The sequence below is a fragment of the Papaver somniferum genome, chromosome 9 (genome assembly GCF_003573695.1).
Source record: "Papaver somniferum cultivar HN1 chromosome 9, ASM357369v1, whole genome shotgun sequence".
Classification (NCBI taxonomy): domain Eukaryota; kingdom Viridiplantae; phylum Streptophyta; class Magnoliopsida; order Ranunculales; family Papaveraceae; genus Papaver; species Papaver somniferum.
The window spans coordinates 180733100-180752805 of NC_039366.1; the positions used below are offsets into that span (position 1 = coordinate 180733100).

General features: G+C 37.0%; 2 protein-coding genes across 2 annotated transcripts; one reads left to right on the top strand and one right to left on the bottom strand.

The window, feature by feature from the left end:
* The first annotated feature begins 13553 nt into the window (after nucleotides 1-13553).
* LOC113310553 (protein PHOTOSYSTEM I ASSEMBLY 2, chloroplastic-like) lies at nucleotides 13554-15498 on the top strand. Its single transcript, XM_026559261.1, has 5 exons — nucleotides 13554-13713; nucleotides 13997-14094; nucleotides 14437-14605; nucleotides 14970-15062; nucleotides 15206-15498. Exons 1-5 carry the CDS (start codon nucleotides 13626-13628, stop codon nucleotides 15334-15336), a joined length of 579 nt encoding a protein of 192 aa, XP_026415046.1. The 5' UTR covers nucleotides 13554-13625; the 3' UTR covers nucleotides 15337-15498.
* Nucleotides 15499-15537: 39 nt separating this feature from the next.
* LOC113310552 (50S ribosomal protein L7/L12-like) lies at nucleotides 15538-17807 on the bottom strand. Its single transcript, XM_026559259.1, has 2 exons — nucleotides 17055-17807; nucleotides 15538-15947 (listed from the first exon to the last, which is right to left on the bottom strand). Exon 1 carries the CDS (start codon nucleotides 17689-17691, stop codon nucleotides 17059-17061), a length of 633 nt encoding a protein of 210 aa, XP_026415044.1. The 5' UTR covers nucleotides 17692-17807; the 3' UTR covers nucleotides 15538-15947; nucleotides 17055-17058.
* Nucleotides 17808-19706: the final 1899 nt, after the last annotated feature.

The following is a 19706-nucleotide window of genomic DNA, read 5'->3' on the forward strand; positions in this document are numbered from 1 at the left end:
TAAAATATTTAAAATCATAATCTGGATACAAGCCGCTTGCGTTTAGCAGAAGAATCTGGATGAGTCGAAGAAGATGACCCACTTCTATCTGGCATGATGAAAGCAGAGAGTTTCAGCAAGAGAATCTTTATCTCAGCATGATAAGGGTGTTTTAGCTTCCCTGTATATATATATATATATATATACACGACAAAAACCCTAAAATGAGACTAAATAGATGTAACAAGATTCATCCGATAAACGAGGATTCAAAACCAACCAAGTCATGCTTCTTGTTGAAACCTTAACTAGGAACCGGGAAAGGACTGTTGGATGGTCAAAGAAAGAATGCGTCCAAATTCTGAGTCCTAGTCAGCATATCTGGAGGATGCAAGGTCGTTGTCCCAAATTCAAAGCAGCGGCCACTTCCGTGCTACAGCAATGGAGGAAAACACAACAAGGAGCACCAGCTATTGCAAGCAAATACACAGACGTACGAGCAAATAATAAATAGGGAGGACGACCCCCGTTCTATACACATGATGTTTTGGAATTCAAGTGGGCTCCTTTTGAACCATGCACGGAGGAAGTCAGCTGACCCGTGAGCGTCAATGCTCCATGGCCGGACTAACAGTGTACCAGTGCTGCTCATACTTACTGCAAGAGTCGATCAAGTGTTTCCTGGTAATCCTTACATGCCTTGCCTTTTCAATTTGTTCTTGCCGGTCACCATCTATTGCTTACCCCGCAACAATGTCACTGTTACGTGCTAAGCAGGGGACTTAATATTGATGGTGGTTTTTAGCTCAGGGTCAAAATTATAAAACCATGTATTTTAATACGTTGTAGTCCTGCAAAGGAACAAAAGCCATTTGAGAGTGATGAGTGCACAAACCCTTGTCATTTACATATGCACTGAGAAATTCAACATATTTATGAAATTTATTCAGAATGGTGCATGAATCCCAGATATTCTGTAAATTTTAACATACTGCATTACTCATTAATGCATTGACCTGCTGATATTTTCCTATGTTATGTTCCCAGCCGAACTCCCAATATTGACATGACATGACGAATAAATGTTCACTCTGAGCAGAGTAGCGTGAATCTCCCGAAGTGTCAGTATTGAGAATCTGCATGAAAATACTCACATAGGGTCCATCGTCCTCTAACGAAGAGATTTTTGTGTCGACGCACTTTTAACTGAAAGATAGAACGCGTTCAAATTCCTTAAGAAAAATCTAGACTGTTCATGTCAGTCTCAAAGATAATCACGGCCACACAATTTGGCCGCACGATTCAACAAGCATAGCCTACCCCTAGCAGAACTAGGCAATCACCATAGTGACCACTGGCGGGTCCACTAGTGCCCTAGTCGATCGAGTCTTATTCCCCTCATTCACAAGTGCTTCGAACGCCGACCCAAACATGGGGGTTCGCGCTACTTAAAAATAGCTCGAACGAGCTGAGACCGACGAAAAGGGACTCAAAACATATCGTGTCCGTCCAACTTATCCGGCCTAGTTGGACGGCTTGGATCGCATCTCGAGCGATCAAAGAGGTGCCAACGTGTTCACCGTTGGCCCAACTCCTCCCTTAGTTGATCGACCTGTCCACGACAAAACCAGAGCGTATCAAATCGCTTACCCAAAGTAGCGTGAACACACTGTTTCAAAAACCCTAAAATTACTTTGCGACAACACATTACTGCTCCAAATCGATCACGACCATCCATCTTCGCCAGCTGATTTGAGTGGTTTAGATTTAATTTCAGGCGGCCCCGAAGATGTCAACGTGATCACTGTCGACCCACCTTTACACATGACCAACCGACCTGCTCGAGCTAACGATCAATGCCTCGAATCGCTCGCCCAAAGAGGGTTGGCCGCGCGGCCCCCTAAACCCTAAAGTCGCGTCAATGGCAGTATACAACTGCCGCAAATCATCTCGTCCATCCAACTTCGCTAGCCTAGTTGGATGGCGTAGATTTATTTTGGAAAACTATCAAAGTATTATTGTGATCACCGGCCATCCCTCCTCCACAGGGAGCGATCGACCAAGTGACGGCTCGACCATAGAGTCCTCAAACGATGATCCAAAGAGGGCAGGTCGTGCTGCTTTTAAGACGCTCAATCCGTGACTGATTCGTCGAGCTCATAAACAACGATGCTTCTAACACATCGATTACTTTCAGGTGCTTATTCGAAAGCGATGCTTTACATACATCGATTATAAGCAATGCTTTATAAATATCGGTTTTACAAATAATTTGTTATTTAACCTAAAAGCACTATGTGCTGGTTTTAACGGCAAGTCACGTGACTTGACCAATTCACTCGAGACATCAAACATGTTACAAACTGGGGGATATATACTGGGGCATTGGATTGGCGATTTACAGCGTGCGGCGTGCAACGCGCCCATTACGAGAAGGTTACAGGAAAGACGGACGGTTAACATTAATGAGAGTAGTGGGCGAACGTGTGATCAGTCTTCTCTCATAACGGAGACACTATGATCACTACCTTCCGCATAAACCCAATTCTCCACTACTTAACTTCCTCCACTTCCTAAGAGATCAGGGTGCGCTCAATAACTTGTATAAATAGGTTTTCAATATATTTCGAAAAAGACATAACACAAGTGTTATCAACAAAAGTTACCAGAAATCATATTCTGATACAAGTCATAAAACAACCACACCTTGATAATTCAACATTCCGATCTCAAACACCTTCTTCGCTTCCCTCCCTAAGATCAACCCTTCTCCTTCACTTTGTGACCGAATTGAATCTGGAACTGCCATTTCTTGGTTTAGGCCAGAGTCTTACAGATTGATTTCTCGAATCTAAAAGTACTCCCGTGCAGTGCATTTGTTTAGGGTTTGAATTCGTTTCTCGTCAACACACCCAAATTTACCAAAAACAACAGAATCAGTTTTTACCCAAAACACTTATATCAATGTGCTTTGTTCTTGAGTGCTCAACAGGATTCTCAGTGATTCGAATTGCGCCAGAGTTATCACAAAAGATCTTCATTATTCCAGTATCAATTCCATAATCAACCAACATTTGTTTCATCCAAAGAAGTTGAGTACAACATGAGCCAACATCAATATATTCTGCTTCACGTGTGACATGTATTGTGAATTTTGTTTCTTGCTATGCCAAGCCACAAGATTCAGTCCTACGTAGTAGAAACCCCTGATGTAATTTTTCTGTCCTCTACACATCCTGCCCAATCAGCATCTGAATAAGCAGAAAGGTCGGTGTTAGTATCAAAAGTGTAAGATAAACCATACCCGACGGTGTGATTCACATATTGTATGATCCTTTTTGCATCTGCAAGATGAGATTCCTTTGGATTAGCCTGAAATCTAGCACAACAACCAACACTAAAAGCAATATCAGGTCTAGTAGCTGTAAGATATAAAAGGCTACCAATAATACATCGATACATTTATTGATCCACGTTTACTCCTTTCTCATCTCTATGTAATTTACCAGTAGTGGGCATAAGTGCCAGTTTTGGAGTTGACTTATCTAGACCGAACCTTGAGACAAGATCTTTTGCATATTTTTCTTGAGATAAGTAAATTCCATCCTTATGTTGCTGAATTTTTAATCCTAAGAAGAACTTTAATTCACCAAAATTGCTCATTTCGAATTCCTTGCCAAGAGAGACTTGGAAATCTTTTGCAAGTTTCTCAGAAGTCGAACCGTAGTTGATATCATCTACATAGACTTGAGCAATAACAACATCTTTCCCATTCCATTTGGTAAACAAGGTTTTGTCAGCTCCGCCTCTCGAAAAACCTTTCCTAAGAAGAGAAGTTTTTCGAACCAGGCTCTAGGTGCTTGTTTTAACCCATATAATGCCTTTTTAAGCTTCAGAACATGATATGGGAAATTAGGATTTTCAAAACCCTTAGGTTGAGCGGCATAGACTTCTTCCTTTAAATTTCCGTTTAAGAACGCGGATTTTATGTCCATTTGAAACAGCTTAACCTTAAGAAAACAAGCATGAGCTAACAACAACCGAATGAACTCAAGGCGTGCCACATGAGAAAAGGTTTCGTCAAAGTCGATACCTTCAATCTGTGAATATACTTGAGCGACAAGTCCGGCTTTGTTTGTGATAATTGTGCCAAATTCATCAGACTTATTCTTGAATATCCATTTAGTACCAACAATATTGATATTGGAGGGACAAGGTACTAGTTCCCATACGTCTTGTCTTTGAAATTTATTTAACTCTTCATGCATTGCATTCACCCAAAAGGGATCGCTAAGAGCTTCATCAATATTTCTCGGTTCTACTTTTGAAAGATAACAACCAAAATTGCAAATATTTTGAAGTTGTCCTCTTGTCTTAGCAGTAGAATCTTTACCTCCAATAATATTGTTGGGATCGTGATTCCTTTGAACCCAGAGGTGTCGATGAGGGACACACTCTTGTTCAACAGGAGTAGTCTGATCAGTGCTCTTCTCCTCCTCACTAGAAATGTCAGGATCAGTAACCGTTGGAATGACTTCAACTGATTCTAGAATTTCTTTTACTTTCTCAATTGTCTCAGTTGGTGGCAATTCAACAGGAGGATTATCATGATGAAAATTACTAATATCATCGATAATAACATTATCGGATTCCATCATAACTTGGGTTATGAGATTAAACACTCGAAAACCACGACTATCAGAGGCATATAGCCAAGGAAGATACCTTCATCACTTTTAGTATCAAATTTCCCTCTCAGTTCTCGATCTTTTAGAATGTAGCACTTACTTCCGAACACTCTGAGATAGTGCAAGTTGGGTTTTCTACCGTGCCACAACTCATAAGAAGTGTTTAGAGTTTTAGACTGTAGGTAGACACGGTTGATCAAATAACATGCTGTAAAGACAGCTTCTCCCCAAAACCTTAACGGTAAGTTTTTGTTATGGAGCATTACCCTGGCCATTTCCTGAATGTTCCTGATTTTTCATTCTGCTACTCCATTGGCTTGAGGAGTAATGGGTGGTGAGTATTGTTGAATAATCCCCAGTTCGTCACAAAATTCAAACACCTTAGTGTCCTTGAATTCAGTTCCACGGTCGCTTCTAATTTTCTTTAGTTTGCGACCTTGTTCGTTATGGATTCTTTTAACAATAATCTTGAATTCATCAAGAGTTTCATTCTTATGAGATAAAAATGCAACCCAAGTGAATCTGGTATAATCATATACCATAAATAAAGCATACTTCTTACCAGCAACCGTGGGTTGTTGAATAGGTCCGAAGAGGTCCATATGAATTAAATCAAGTGGAGATTTAGCGAGAATATCTCGAGATGATTTATGGTAAATTTTCGTTTGTTTACCCTTTTGACAGACACCACATACACCTTCAATCTTTGCATTGATTTTGGGAACACCTCTAACAAGTTCTTTGTTAATGATCTTAGTCAGAAGACGATAATTGATGTGATCAAAACGCTCATGCCAAAGATGTGTAGATTCCACCTTAGTCAAATTGCAATAGTTACTGAACTGAGTATCCAGAAGATAACAGTTTTTTTTTTACCACGAGTTCCCTGAAAAATTACTTTCCCAGTTTTGTCCACAATGTCACATCCATTTGCATTGAAGACAACTATATGGCCTTTGCCACAGATTTGACTAATAGAAAGAAGATTTGCAGTCATACCTTTTACGTATACTACGTCATGAATCTCAGGTACGCCGGGTAGTTTGATCGTCCCCTTCTTGCTTATGTAGCAACAACTCCCATCTCCAAATATTACAGGACCTCCTTCATAATCACTTGTAGTAATAAACCATGAGAGATCACCAGTCATATGTCGGCTACATCCACTGCCAAGAAACCATTGAAAGGGTGATGTTGATTTTAAAGCAAAAGCTCCCATGCTAACACTACTTTCCTGTTTAGGATTTCTTGTTAGTTTTTTACATCCTCTTAGAGAAGTAAACAGTTGTTCAGTTTTCTTTTGAAGCTTATTCGCAACTTTAAGACTCCTTTGAAAGGATATAAAAGTATGTTGAAAGTGATTGAGAGAATCACAAAACAAACATGGACCAACATCTTTAAGCTCGTCTGAGCGGTTCTGAGTCATATCAGGTTCCACAACGTTTAGACATTATTTATCATCTGACTTATGATTGTTCTTCATAGAAGAACAAGTAGATTTATTCAAATCCATCAAAGGAATTTTGATAGATTTCAAATCCTTAAGCATTGCAATTTCTGCAACAAGATCAGAGTTGATCCGGATTTGTTCATCCAACTTTTTCTGGAGAATAACCAGTTTATCAGAACTTTCTTTACGGTTGGTTTTTAATCCTGGTGAAGCGTTTATCGAGGCTTTACTGTCCATAGAGTCAGATCGCTACAAACACAGACTTGTAAGGTCTTAAACGTGTTTGCCTGCTCTGACACCAATTGAAAAAACGGGGGTCTAACAACCACACCCAATATTTCTCTTAGCAATCTGTATGGACTAACTCCAATATACTTTTAAGAGAATCAACTAGACAGTTAGACTCAATCTTATTAAAAGTATATCAAAGAGTTATATCTCACTTTGTCGATTTAATACTTACTCAAGCAAATAGAAATCTGAGGGTCTAATTGAATACAAGAGAAATCACTTGAACAGTACCAAATACCAATGTTAAAGATCAATCAATTTCAATTAACAACCAAAGGTTGGATTTTCCAATTGATTGATTCAACAAACAACCTGTGATATTTCAATTATATAACAAAATATAATGCGGAAAAGAAATAACACAGACACTAGAAGTTTTGTTAACGAGGAAACCGCAAATGCAGAAAATCCCCGGGACCTAGTCCAGATTGAATACACACTGTATTAAGCCGCTACAGACACTAGCCTACTACAAACTAACTTCGGTCTGAACTGTAGTTGAACCCCAATCAATCTCACACTGATCCAAGGTACAGTTGCGCTCCTTACGTCTCTGATCCCAGCAGGATACTACGCACTTGATTCCCTTAGATGATCTCACCCACAACTAAGAATTGTTGCGACCCTTAGTCGAAGACTTTAATAAACAAATCTTTATCACACGGAAAAGTCTACGGTAATAGATAAATCTGTCTCCCGCAGAAATACCTACGAGTTTTTGTTACGTCTTTTGATAAATCCAGATGAACATGAACCAATTGATAACCCGAACTTATATTCCCGAAGAACATCCTAGAATTATCAATCACCTTACAATAATCTTAATCGACTAGCGAAAGAAGATATTGCAGAATCACAAACGATGAGACGAAGGTGTTTGTGACTTCTTTTATATCTTGCCTATCTGAGAAATCAATCTCAAGCCAATCTTACGAATGTACTCAAATACGATAGAAACAGCAAGATCAGATCACACAACTACAAAGAAAATAGTTGGGTCTGGCTTCACAATCCCAATGAAGTTTTCAAGTCGTTAACCTACATGGTCTCGAGAAGAAACCTAAGGTTAAAGGAGAATCGACTCTAGCTAATACAACTAGTATCACACAGGAGGTGTGGGGATTAGGTTTACCAGTTGCTAGAGTTCTCCTTTATATAGACTTTCAAATCAGGGTTTGCAATCAATGTTAGCTTAGTAACAAAGCATTCAATATTCACCGTTAGATGAAATCCTGATTAGATTCAAGCTAATATCTTTCAACCGTTAGATCGAAACTTAGCTTGTTACACACAAATGAAATGCACGTTTTAGGTTTTTGTAACCGTACCCAAAAATGTACACTTAGTTGGTTCAACAGTAGTTAACCAAATGGTTAGCCATATGAGCACTTTCATATCAACCATATTCTTCTTTACCACAACTAGTTCAAATGACTCAAATGAACTAGTTAGAGAGTTGCAATTCGCTTAGATCTTATAGAAGTATACAAGACACAATCGAAGCAAAAACGATTTGATTCACTCGAATTAATTCATGAACTTTATAGCCACAGTTTGTAATTATGCATTCCTTAGTTTATAAAAGTTTGAGTTCACGAATAACCGTTTTTAGAAAATAACCAACCTAAGTACGCGGACTGGTACGTGGGCTTAAGTACCCGGGATAAGTTTGTTTTCAGTTTACAAACTCCAGCAGATTTTCACGGGCCGTGAACTTCCGATGGTGAGCGTACTGGTACGTGGACTTTAGTTTCGTTTTTTCTTAGCATCAAAGTACGCATACTTTGGTTCAAGGAATAAGGACTTACACACATATGTGTTACTACACCATGTTTATATCCTTCCAAGGTTATATATTCTAAACTCTCATTTCAATCATTGAAACATTCTTAGAGGATGTTATATTGTTGTTATTCACAAACCATTTTTCGTCAAAGGCATTTTTAAGTAATTGAAACTAATATGACTTTCGTCACTAGTAAAGATGAACTTGGCCAAAGAGAAAGCTTACCAACACATATTTCGAGAAATAGATAAGCGAGATAAACTCGGCTCGAAATAGCAAATGTGTATAATCATAGTCTATATAGCAATACGACTTTTGTCTCAAGATAGGAGATAGAGTAGATAGACTTTTGAGTGATAGATAAGTTCAAGTCTCCACATACCTTTTAGTCGATGAAGTTCCACAAGTTCCTTGAGTAGTTCTTTGTCTTTGTATGATGATCGCCATGGATTCTTGAGCTCAACTGCACTTTTTATCCTAGTCTGAGACTTAGCTAATAGTAGACTAGAAATCAAGACTTATAGTTTTGATCACTAACATTGACAAACATGCTTGAGATAGCAACGCATGCGAGTTCGACCGATCCGTGCTCTAACAATTTGGCATATTATTCGTAAATGATTCAAAATTCTTACCGAATCATACTTCTCTCTAGAACTAAGTACGCGTGTTTTGTGGGCTTCCTGAATAATCCGCGGATTATTCACAAATCCAAATAGTTCGGCTGAGTTAAACAACCATTGATTCCTTTCCAAAGGTTTTGTGTAAAAACATTGCATCTAGCGGGGTACGAAGTAGAAAACACCTTCCCACATGTGCAACCATCTAACATTATTCTGTGTGTTGTTTTTTTGATTTAGTTTGTATATATTTTATATTTGATACATATATTAAGTTATAGTTTCCTATAATATTCATCTAACCACTTTTTTTTTATGTTAGTTATTGTTTGGATGTCGACATACTTGTTATATAATAAATTTATACAATTTAATTGGTTACTTATTAATTTATACAATTTAATTGGTTACTTATTGTTACATAATCATGTTGAAATATTGATTTTTTCCACCTTATAAGTCATATAAATATATAAAAATTAGTCTCGTAAGGTCATAATACTTATCAATTTATTATATATATATACAGAATTTTGGGTGCCGTATTTATATTTCAAAAAAGAATTATACACGTATGTATGCCGTTCCGAACTACCATCGAATTAGAAACGTTGACCGACTTTTTGACAGAATACAAATTGCCTGAATCTGTATAATACTCATACATTTGTCGTCTCAAACTTCTCCCCATACCCCGAATTTCTAACTAGGCCCGACGGTTCAGCTGAAGAAACCCTAGTTTTTAGTACCTCAGCTCTTGAAGCAATTGATGGTTTTCCTGTTGCTCCTCTCTCCTCTCGAATATGAAGTTCCTTCTTCTGTATTTTGAATCGAGATAAAAATAATACCCCAGCTCCATGTTTTTTAGTACACCTTTTTTTAGTTATTTTGTATTTCCACTCTTATATTTTACTATGAGACATTTAGGGTCTATTATTTTGCTAGTACGATGCTTTATTTTGTCACATTTGCACTCTTTTGATTTTCTGTTTTTGGGTTGTGAGTTAGTTTTACCTTGTTTTCATATAAAACATTTTCTTAGGCTTATTTTTCCTTATCTTGAAAAGAGAATCCGGTCCAACTGTTACTTTTCTTTACCTGAATATTTAGGTGATAATGATAACTTTCATGACCTGATTGTTAGGTCTAGGTGTTATTCTGTGGCTCAACTTAATATTACTTTAATATTTAATCACCAATTATTTTTGGTATTTTTCCACCATACTCTTTTTCAAAGTTTATGCTCAAGATTATATGCTCTCATTTTGCCGTATCTTTTTTATTGTTGTAATGCGTATTCAGCATTGTTGTATCTCTACTAAGAATTCCATTTTATCACATGCAGTGGTGTTGTGCTAGGTCTTATCTATATGTTTTTTTTGTCCAGGGTACCATTATGCATTGTCTAGTTACTGGCCCGAAGATATTAACGGGTTGGTCTTACCCCAACTTGGTCTGTCAGCGGTGTAGATCTAGCTACAAGCTTTTGGTCTTGAGACCTAGTCAACCATTTATTTGATTTTTTTCTTCTTCCATATTGCATGTTGATCAACTATTCGAAAGTCAATTTTTTCGAGATTTATTTAAATTAATTCTTTGAAAAAGATACTTGCTTAGGGTGGAGAATACCTAATAAATACTTCGAAGTCAGAGCGATAAATATTTTCGTTGAGCTGTCACTAGATTAATATAAACTGAAAATTTCTAGCTGACAGATAAAAAATAAAAGTAGTACCTGAACTCTTCAGTTTTTTCCTCATTACAAATATAAAAGATAAAAATAGCATGTTTGAATAATTTTTCTCTTCCCAAGGGAAAGTAAAACTTCACACTCTTTCATCATGTGCGGGTTTCGAATTCCAGAGCTCATGGCTTCACTGATAGTACTTTCTTCAGGTGATAAATATTATATTGATAACCGAACTCTTCACTAAGTTTGTTCCTTAGTTTATACGATGCTCTCCCCATCTTTTGTGAAATGGTGTAGGGACTTTCCCATGAAGGTGATAATTTTCCCTACTTAAATCCAGTATTGTTAGATAATACTTCTCTCAAAGTCATATCTATAGATGAAACTCCCTATGCTTGAAAGCTCCCGGTTCCTTGTCATGCCACATTGGTACTTTTCAAGCTGAATTAATGCCTTATTTCTTTTGAGATCAATTTCTTCCAATATTCTTAAGATAAAATCATCATCCATTTATGAGTTCACTAATTGTTTTCCAGACGGGGATTTTAGCTCTATTGGGAGTACAACTTTCATTCAAATGCTAAGGAAAATGGATATTCAAGGGTCGATATCCTCTTCGTTATGCCCATAGCACCTCATGCAGTATTTACCATATGCCTTATACTTTCAAAATTGATGAGAGAACTCTTACTTGATCCTAGTTTTATAAGGCACATTACTGATATTACTCCTTCTAATTAACAAATTGGAGGAAATAATTGCAAGGTATGTGATGGAGGAGTACTGGAAACCAATAAACACATCTTTATCAAGTGCTCTTTCTCTAGAGCTATCTAGATCAATATCCCTGGTACTAGAGAATTTATTGAATATTATGGATCATCAATCAATGACTGGATCAAAAACACCCTTTGACGAAAAATGGATGGTCAGAATGGCAAATGCAATGTGGGAAACATGAAAAGCAAGATGTTGTTGTGTGTTTCATAATACCAAGCATATAATTCAGTTGAAATTATCCGGAAAACTCACAATCTAGATACAAGAAACATATTAGGATGCAGTTACATTCCAACTATAATAACTTACATGGGAATCTCGTGTCATGGATTCCTTTAAATAAGATTATTTTGTAAATTGTGATGCATTTCGTAAATCTCCTTCTAATTGTTATGGCATATGTGTAATTCTCAGAAATTGTACAGGTGGATTTGAACATGCCAAATGTGGATATGCAGATAGATATATAAGTGTGGAGAATCAGATAGCGGGACTATGTGGTGTGCTATGTTGTGGGACAAAAAGCTAACCAATATGAGTATATGCTTTTGGATGGATTCAAAGAAGGTGATGTCTAATGTTAATGAAAATGTCAATGTCAGATATCATAGAAATTGCTAAAACTTTTCCATAATGGTCTTTTAGATTTATTAGAAAAAAAATATAAATAAGCCGGCAAATAAAATAGCCAGACATGCTAGAAATTTTAAGGTTTCAAAGTTATAAAATTATGTACACAAACTTCATTTATAAGGAGGTTGAGGAAGATAAACAAAATGTCTTCCGCTTAATTCATCAATGATGATGCGTCTCTTTCGCATTAAATAAAAAAGAAAGTTAAAACCATCAAATTGTGAAGGGTTGTATTATCTCTTCTAAAGGATGCGACGTTCCATGAAGAGACTGTTTGTTTTGTTTTAAGAGTCGCCAGTGTTGTATATAAACCCCATCCATGATTTATTCTAGAAACAAGAAAAACACACAACACAATCTGATTTCACTGGCACCCATTGTGGTCATCGTGTTGAGAGAGAAAGAGAGAAAGCAAAAGAAAAACACTAAGTTTGGAGTAACTTCTACTCACAGAAGAAAGATCGTTGCATCCTGAGAGATATGTCGCATATAAGATCATCAACACCGCAGTGGGGGGAATTTCGATATATCTGATTACTTAGAGTCTGTTAGGATACCGCTCAACAAGTTATTTTTCGATTTCTAGAAGCAAAAAAGTCAGAAGTTAGTTTGGGTGCACAATTTCAAAATGATTCTATAAGTAAAAAATTTAACTTTTTGTGAAACAAATTGTTTTTTCTTCTAAGATTGACTTCGGCTTCTCGTATCCAAGCACCATCTTAGTAATTTTGTTGGTTATTTTTACCGTCTATGAGTACAACAATGTCTAATTTCTATCAATGCTGGTTTCAGTTTAACAGAATTTAAAATTACCCAAATGATGAGATAATTTTTTTTCTTTTGATACAATCAGCATGGCTAAAAATCGAAAACCAAAACAAAAAGAACAACGAACAAAAAAAGAAAATGCCCAAGGCCAAATAACGAGATAGTTACTAGGATATAAAAAGTACATCCTCTATTTAACGAAACAATTGACAAGATTTTGTAACAATCGCATTAAGATCCTAATGCATGGATATGCCATTTCCCCTATTAATTATAGGGGTAATTTTCTGTCGCCATTACATTACGGAACATTTTCCTATTAACTAGTATACCCTTCGCCAAAAAGTGTTGCAGTTTAAAAAAACAGTGTTGTCTATTTGTTAACACTAGTTCTCCCTCCTAGCAATTGCTCGTATGGGAACTAGTAGCGAGATAGTTGTGCTGAGTGGTTCAGCGCAATCAAAATCAGTTTTTCGCGGAGTGATTCAGCATATTTAGATTTATTTTCTGATTTGACGGCTGAAATTGGTTATGCAACCTAAATCTACTTTCGCTGAATGATTAAGCGCAGCTTCCTAAATTTACTTTTCGCTGAATGATTAAGTGCATCTAATATGCTAAATTAAACCTACATAGGACTTAGGAGGTTGTCCTCGCTGACGTGGACTTCCAATCTGGATGCTAGATTAGAAGACCATGGGGCGAAGCCCAGTTGGTTAAATACGAAGCTTTTACGCAACAGTCCAGATTCTTCACCGTCCCCTCTTGCAGATTCTTACCACAAGATTTTTGTAGCAAATGCTTCTCCCTAGTTTAATCAGTGGAGCTGGACCCTACACCACCCTTCTGAGCAGAATTATCTTTTGGCAATGATGATAGTATAAACTTGTATGTACGAAAATGAACGAGAGTAGGAGGTAAGAGAGGTTTCGACTGAGAAATGGCTTCTCAGCATCTCTCTTCTTTTTCGGCTTCAACCATTCCCTCTCACCTGATCTCTCTTTCTGGAACTTCCACTTCTAAGACCTGTAAGTGTTCTCTCTCTCTCTCTCTCAACTGCTTCAAATGAAATTCAATGATATATGTTCATTTGATATCTGTCTGGCAGAAGAGAAGATTTCTTTGCCTTCCTGGGTTTCAATTGAAAAACCCGAGCTTTATAATTTCAAACTATGGTTGTGATTTTGTTGTCGTAGTCGAATTAAATCATCAAATGTCAAAATAATGTTATAATTTCTGTTACCTTAATGGTAAGTTGATAGCTGATAACAGAAATGGACGGAGACTAGAAAATGATAATTGTTTTTGCAGATAATAATGCCAAGTCAATTGGGTTTCATACACGAGCTAGTCTGGAAGAGAGGAGCTGCAATCATGGAGATGAAGAACCTTCAGTAGAACAACTTAAGGTGAAAAGTTAGAATATCCCACTCCCTTTACTAACTCCCACTACTTGCCCCGTCTTAGTAAATGGACAAGTATGTACTGAATGAGATAGAGGGTCTTTTAGTTTTGCCTCAAAGATAAGTATGCACCACATACTGAGGCTGAAGAAGGCAATCCTTTGATAATTATAATACATGTACAGATGAATCTCAAAAGGTTTATCTTTTATAATATAGAATCCTGTTTCCTTGGTTCTTAAATTTGATATTCCCTCTGAAACCTAATCTGACAAAGTGTCTAGTTATAATACTTTTGATGAACACTTCCCTTTTTCCCTCAAGTATTAACTACCTTTTCTACTGCAGAAAGAGCAACAAGCATCAGCTTCTCGGCGTAATTTTATTGCGTCAGCATGTTGTAATCTAGCTTTGATAAGCACTGCTGGCAGTTTCGTAATTGTACCCAAGGCTAGCGCTGTGGAAGGACTAGACAGACCTGGATGTCGCAATTGTGGCGGTAGTGGTGCCATTATCTGTAAGTATATGGTTTTCAGTTTTCAGTACCGTCATTTTCCGTCTGTTTGATTTGCATTTCGTAATATACAACTACACCTTTCCTTTTTCCACACTATAGAAATCATTGAAAACCTAGCAAACCTTTCATTTGCATTCTGAAATTTTGTGCGACTTCGCAAGAAATTGCACTCTTATCTTCTATGGCGCCTTCAGTTGATCATTCCCATTAGATGCTCAATTACACCTGATACGTCAGAGTAACCCTTACATAATGTGTAGAACCCAATCATAATTTTGATGTTGGATTTTCGTCGAGCTTCTTAAGCCACATTAACAATTAGCTTGGAGAAGGCTTGTAATCCTCTACTGTTCTGTGTTTTTAGGTGACATGTGTGGTGGTACAGGAAAATGGAAAGCTCTCAATAGAAAAAGGGCTAAAGATATTTATGAATTTACTGAATGTCCAAATTGTTATGGTATGTCCTCTTTCCACAATAAAAATGAATATTCAGACAAAACTTGGAGTAGACTCTTCATTTCTTCACCTTCGCTCTGGAATCTGTTTGCGAATCATTCAAGTGGCGTCCTAAGATTTATCTGTTGTCCATGTCTTCTGCAGGTAGGGGTAAACTTGTGTGTCCAGTTTGTCTAGGAACAGGTGTACCTGATAACAGGGGATTACTGCGCAAGCCCAATGCCAAGGAATTGCTCGATAAAATGCACAATGGACGGTTATTGCCAGGTTCCTAGTAGTTGGATCCATAAAGTTGAACCTGAGTTATTTACCAGTATAACCTTGTAAACATACTTGAGAACTGGATGGTAAAGAAAGTAAATTTTGGCACATTACACATCATCCATGTACTACTAACAGTTTCCACTTTTGTCATAATTGGTAATTATATACTCTGTTCTGCTGGAAAACATCTCGACTGAGTTCATCATCATGGATAGGGAAACATTGGGATTTATTATCAAGAACCTTCAGCAAATACAACTTCATGTAGAGATAAAAAAATAAATTCAATGAATCCAGGTTCACCTAGCCATGTTGTGTTGCTGTCAATATTTCTAGGTTACTTAGAGAGTTTACTTGTAAGTTATTGCACTCCCTTATAACAAGATGCTTTTAACAAAAATTACAGCTGCTCAAATGGGTGTGTTGATTTATCCAAAAAACAAAAAATTGGGCTCAATTAGATAGACCACTTAAGCTTTTCCGTGACGACCTTGGTATCACCTACAATTGCAGGAGCTGGATTTAGTCTTGGCACATGATACAGCCTTTAATGCTGCAAAACACTCTGCATATTCAGTTGCTTTGGCTGATCGTCTAATGGTTCTGCAACCCCTGATACTACCTGCATTATCTCAATAGTTTAGTTCAATTCATCATGAGTTAGAAAATTTTATGAAAGAAGCCCTTGTTTAGGAAAGTTGAGTGTTGCAAGTTCTAATCAACAGTGAGCATGATAGGTTTTAGACTTCTCAAACTCAAAAATGAATGTCAATCTTTTTTTCTACAGAACATCTTTAGATCTAGAGCTTTTTACTACACAAAACAAGTCAGACCTTTATTTCCACAAGAACCATGAGGTAATGTCAGCAAGTTCTAGGCACAATTCTAAGATGAAAACCAGGTCTTGAACAATTTAATATGAGTATGAGTAAAATGCCACTCAAACAACCCCATGGTAAAGGTAAAGCGAACAAGGCAGCTTTAAAGCAGGAACAGTTCAAGAGTGCAATTTCTGAATTGTCTTAGCAGATTTTGCACCTTACATCCAAATCTTGAATGATAGAGTTTGAGTTCACCAGCTGTTGAGAAGTTTTCATAATAGTATTTCCAAGTGAAGATTTTGATTCTTCGTAGTACCTCATGTTTCCAGATATTGGTGCTGAGATTCTCAACTATGTTTTCTTGCACATAAGAATGACTAGGTTGGTGGTAACAAAGACAGTTATTCTTCCAAGAGTAACATCTAAACGGATAGCCGCAGCAACAGCCAAGAGTAAGATTTGTTGGAAACTTGAAATCCTTGCATATAAAAGTACTCGTGGTTTCAACTTTCAACATAATTAAACAGACTACATGGTTCATTCAAATTCAGATTGTTCGAAATTCAAACAGATGACAGGATTTATTCATTTTCAATTTTATCAACAAAAGTTCAAAACCCTACAATGAAATAGATCCCTGATTATCGACTTTAAGGAGGATTAAACCCTACAATGAAATGTCAAGTTATGCTAATTTCACAGTGTTAAGAAAACTCTAAAAATTGAATTTGAAATGTATGAGCATCTCAATGCAAATTACAAAGCCAATGCTAAAATCTCAGCTAAGAATCAGCATACAGCACATCTGTTGCATTTCCTGTAAAATTTTCATATCAAGTCCTATCGAAATTTATGATATACGAAGACATTCTCAAAACCCAACAATTCAGAAGGATTAAATGAAAAACCTTTTTATTCCATGATGACTTTAGCACCAAGAGCTTTCATTTTCTCGATAATCTGCTCGCCTTCTTCTTTGGTAACACCTGCTTTTATCACTGTCGGAGTCTTCTCTACTAAATCTTTAGCTTCCTTTAAACCTAAATCAGTAAAACTTCTAACCTCTTTAATAACCTTAATCTTTGAAGCAGCCTCAAATGCTTCTAATTTCAATTCAAATACAGTCTTTTCAGGTTTGTTTTCCTCCTTAGCAGATGCTGCTGAAGATGATTTCATATTCATTACTCCGACGCTCCCAGGTTTCATAACCCCAACTACAGGCGCTTCTTTCATGCCTAATTTCTTCATTATAATCGCTGAAAGTTGTGAAATTTCTAGTAATGTGAGTCCAGAAACTTCATCAACAAGATTAAAAACACGGTCAGAAGGTGGACTACGATGTTCAGTTGGATCGAAATTCGATGGATCGTAATCAGCTGGAAGTCTTCTTTGATCGATCATTTCTAACTCTTCTTCTCCTTCTTGTCTAGCTGGGAGACTGAACTGTCTTGTAAGAAAACCCATAATGGAGGGTTTTGATGTGATTGGAATCGAGAATTTGTTGAATCCATTTGAGCAACGAAGAAGAGATAATCTTGAAATCATACTTATTTATTGATAGTGATCTAGAATCACAGTGGAAGGACGGGAGTATTATAAGTTATGAAGGTTTATATTGAGGGACGATGAAGGTGAGAATGGGAACCCTAGTTCTTTATCTTTGTTTTGGTTCTGGTGATGGCTGGGAATATAAATTTTGCTATCCACATGGGACTAAATCGGTCCATTTGCGTTGACCAAAATCAAGAGGGACGCCGATATTTTCTTTTTTGTTTCCTAGCGATGCAATGAAGCAAGGTTTGAATAACTGGTCACGGCTCAAGTCACACAGTCATTAAGCGTGATTATTATAATGTCGTTTATCACTCATGTTTTGGGCATAATACGGGTTATTCAGGGAAAAGACATATTTTTTATATATTAATTTAAAATAACGGGTGTTATAAGGGTCAAATAAAAAATGAAAAAGAATTATGATCAAAAATTCACATATAACGGTTGTAACGCGCGTGAAAACAGAATTGACGGCTCTAATAACGTTGCCCAGAAAAGAACAATAACTTGTCCATCATACACTTCTTGTGCGGACTTCTTAATACCCTTTTTCACATAATGTATAGACCTTGTTCTTTTTTGTAGAGGTCTAACATTTTCTTTAGAAATTAACTTCTTCGGAGACGAGTTGAGTTTACATACAGTACCTCAGATGAATTCGACTTCTGAACAAGTTTGAGCTTGTTTGCTAATCGATTTGCTCCCCGTTGAAGTTTGTTGACATATCTTATTTTATGTTTGTACTTGAAACACTTAGAGAGTTCATGACTCTTAAGAGTACAATAAGAACATGTCAATGTGGAGGACGGTTCAGACACCATAGCTGAGCATGCTTCTAAACAAATTGAGGTACCTGAAACATGTGAGATAGAATTTTCAATAGACATGGAAAAATCCATTTTATCCTCCAAAGTGGTTCAAGAAGTTTCTCCCGGTAGAATATCAAGATTGATGTACGTATTGCTACAATTATCAAAATCAATATTTTCACCAAGGAGTGCAGCACTTGACTTTTCATCTTCATTTGAATCATAGTGATCAGATATTTCATCAAGAGTTAGAGCAAGACCTTTGTTCCTAGTGTATTTTCTACGGTTTGGACACTCATTAGCAAAATGACCAAAACCTTTACACTTGAAGCACTGTGGCATATCCTCATCATCAGTATAGACGGTGTCCCTATTTTTAGGAGGGGCACGGTCATGAGGTTTGACTGATGACCGGGGTTTATCTCTGATGAACCGTTTACTTCTCTTCAAAAGAAGATCTCTAAACTGTATTGTGATCAGTGAGACTGAGTTGTCAAGATCTTCATCTGATGAAACAGTCTTCGATTATATAAGACAAGATGATTTACAAAGGCACGCATAACAATTTTCCACCATAAGTGATTCGAGCCATCGAAGGCTGACGGTACGTTTATGGAGATAGCGCTTCTGTCCATAAAGTCAGATTGCCACAAACACAGACTTATGAGGTCTTTACGTGTTTGCCTGCTCTGATACCAATTGAAAAAGCGGGGGTCTAACAACCACACCCAATATTTCATTAAGCAATCTGTATGGACTAAACTCCAATATAATTCCGAGAGCACCAACTTAAAGCGAGCTCAATCAAGAGATATATCAAACAGCTTTATCTCTATTTCTCAATGCAATCAGCAAACAAAACATATAGAAATCCGTGAGCCTGATTGATATGAGAAATAACTTGGACGGTACCATAGACCGATGCCCAAGTGTCAATCAAGTTATATCCAAAAAATAAGGTTGAATTTATCAACTGATTGAACTACGCACAACCTGTGATATTTCAATTATATAAACAAATATAATGCAGAAAAGAAATAACACAGACACCAGATATTTTGTTAACGAAGAAACCGCAAATGCAGAAAAACCCCGGGACCTAGTCCAGTTTTGGACACCACACTGTATTAAGCCACTACAGACACTAGCCTACTACAAGTTAAATTCAGACTGGAATGTAGTTGAGCCCTAACCAAG

What these genes read in the sequence shown, in the direction of transcription:
- LOC113310553 (XM_026559261.1), top strand. Translation starts at nt 13,626, where the DNA reads ATGGCTTCTCAGCATCTCTCTTCTTTTTCGGCTTCAACCATTCCCTCT. An exon ending in CTTCAGTAGAACAACTTAAG is followed by an intron (nt 14,095 to 14,436) that starts GTGAAAAGTTAG and finishes TTTCTACTGCAG; the next exon opens with AAAGAGCAACAAGCATCAGC. An exon ending in CGGTAGTGGTGCCATTATCT is followed by an intron (nt 14,606 to 14,969) that starts GTAAGTATATGG and finishes CTGTGTTTTTAG; the next exon opens with GTGACATGTGTGGTGGTACA.
- LOC113310552 (XM_026559259.1), bottom strand. Translation starts at nt 17,691, where the DNA reads ATGATTTCAAGATTATCTCTTCTTCGTTGCTCAAATGGATTCAACAAA.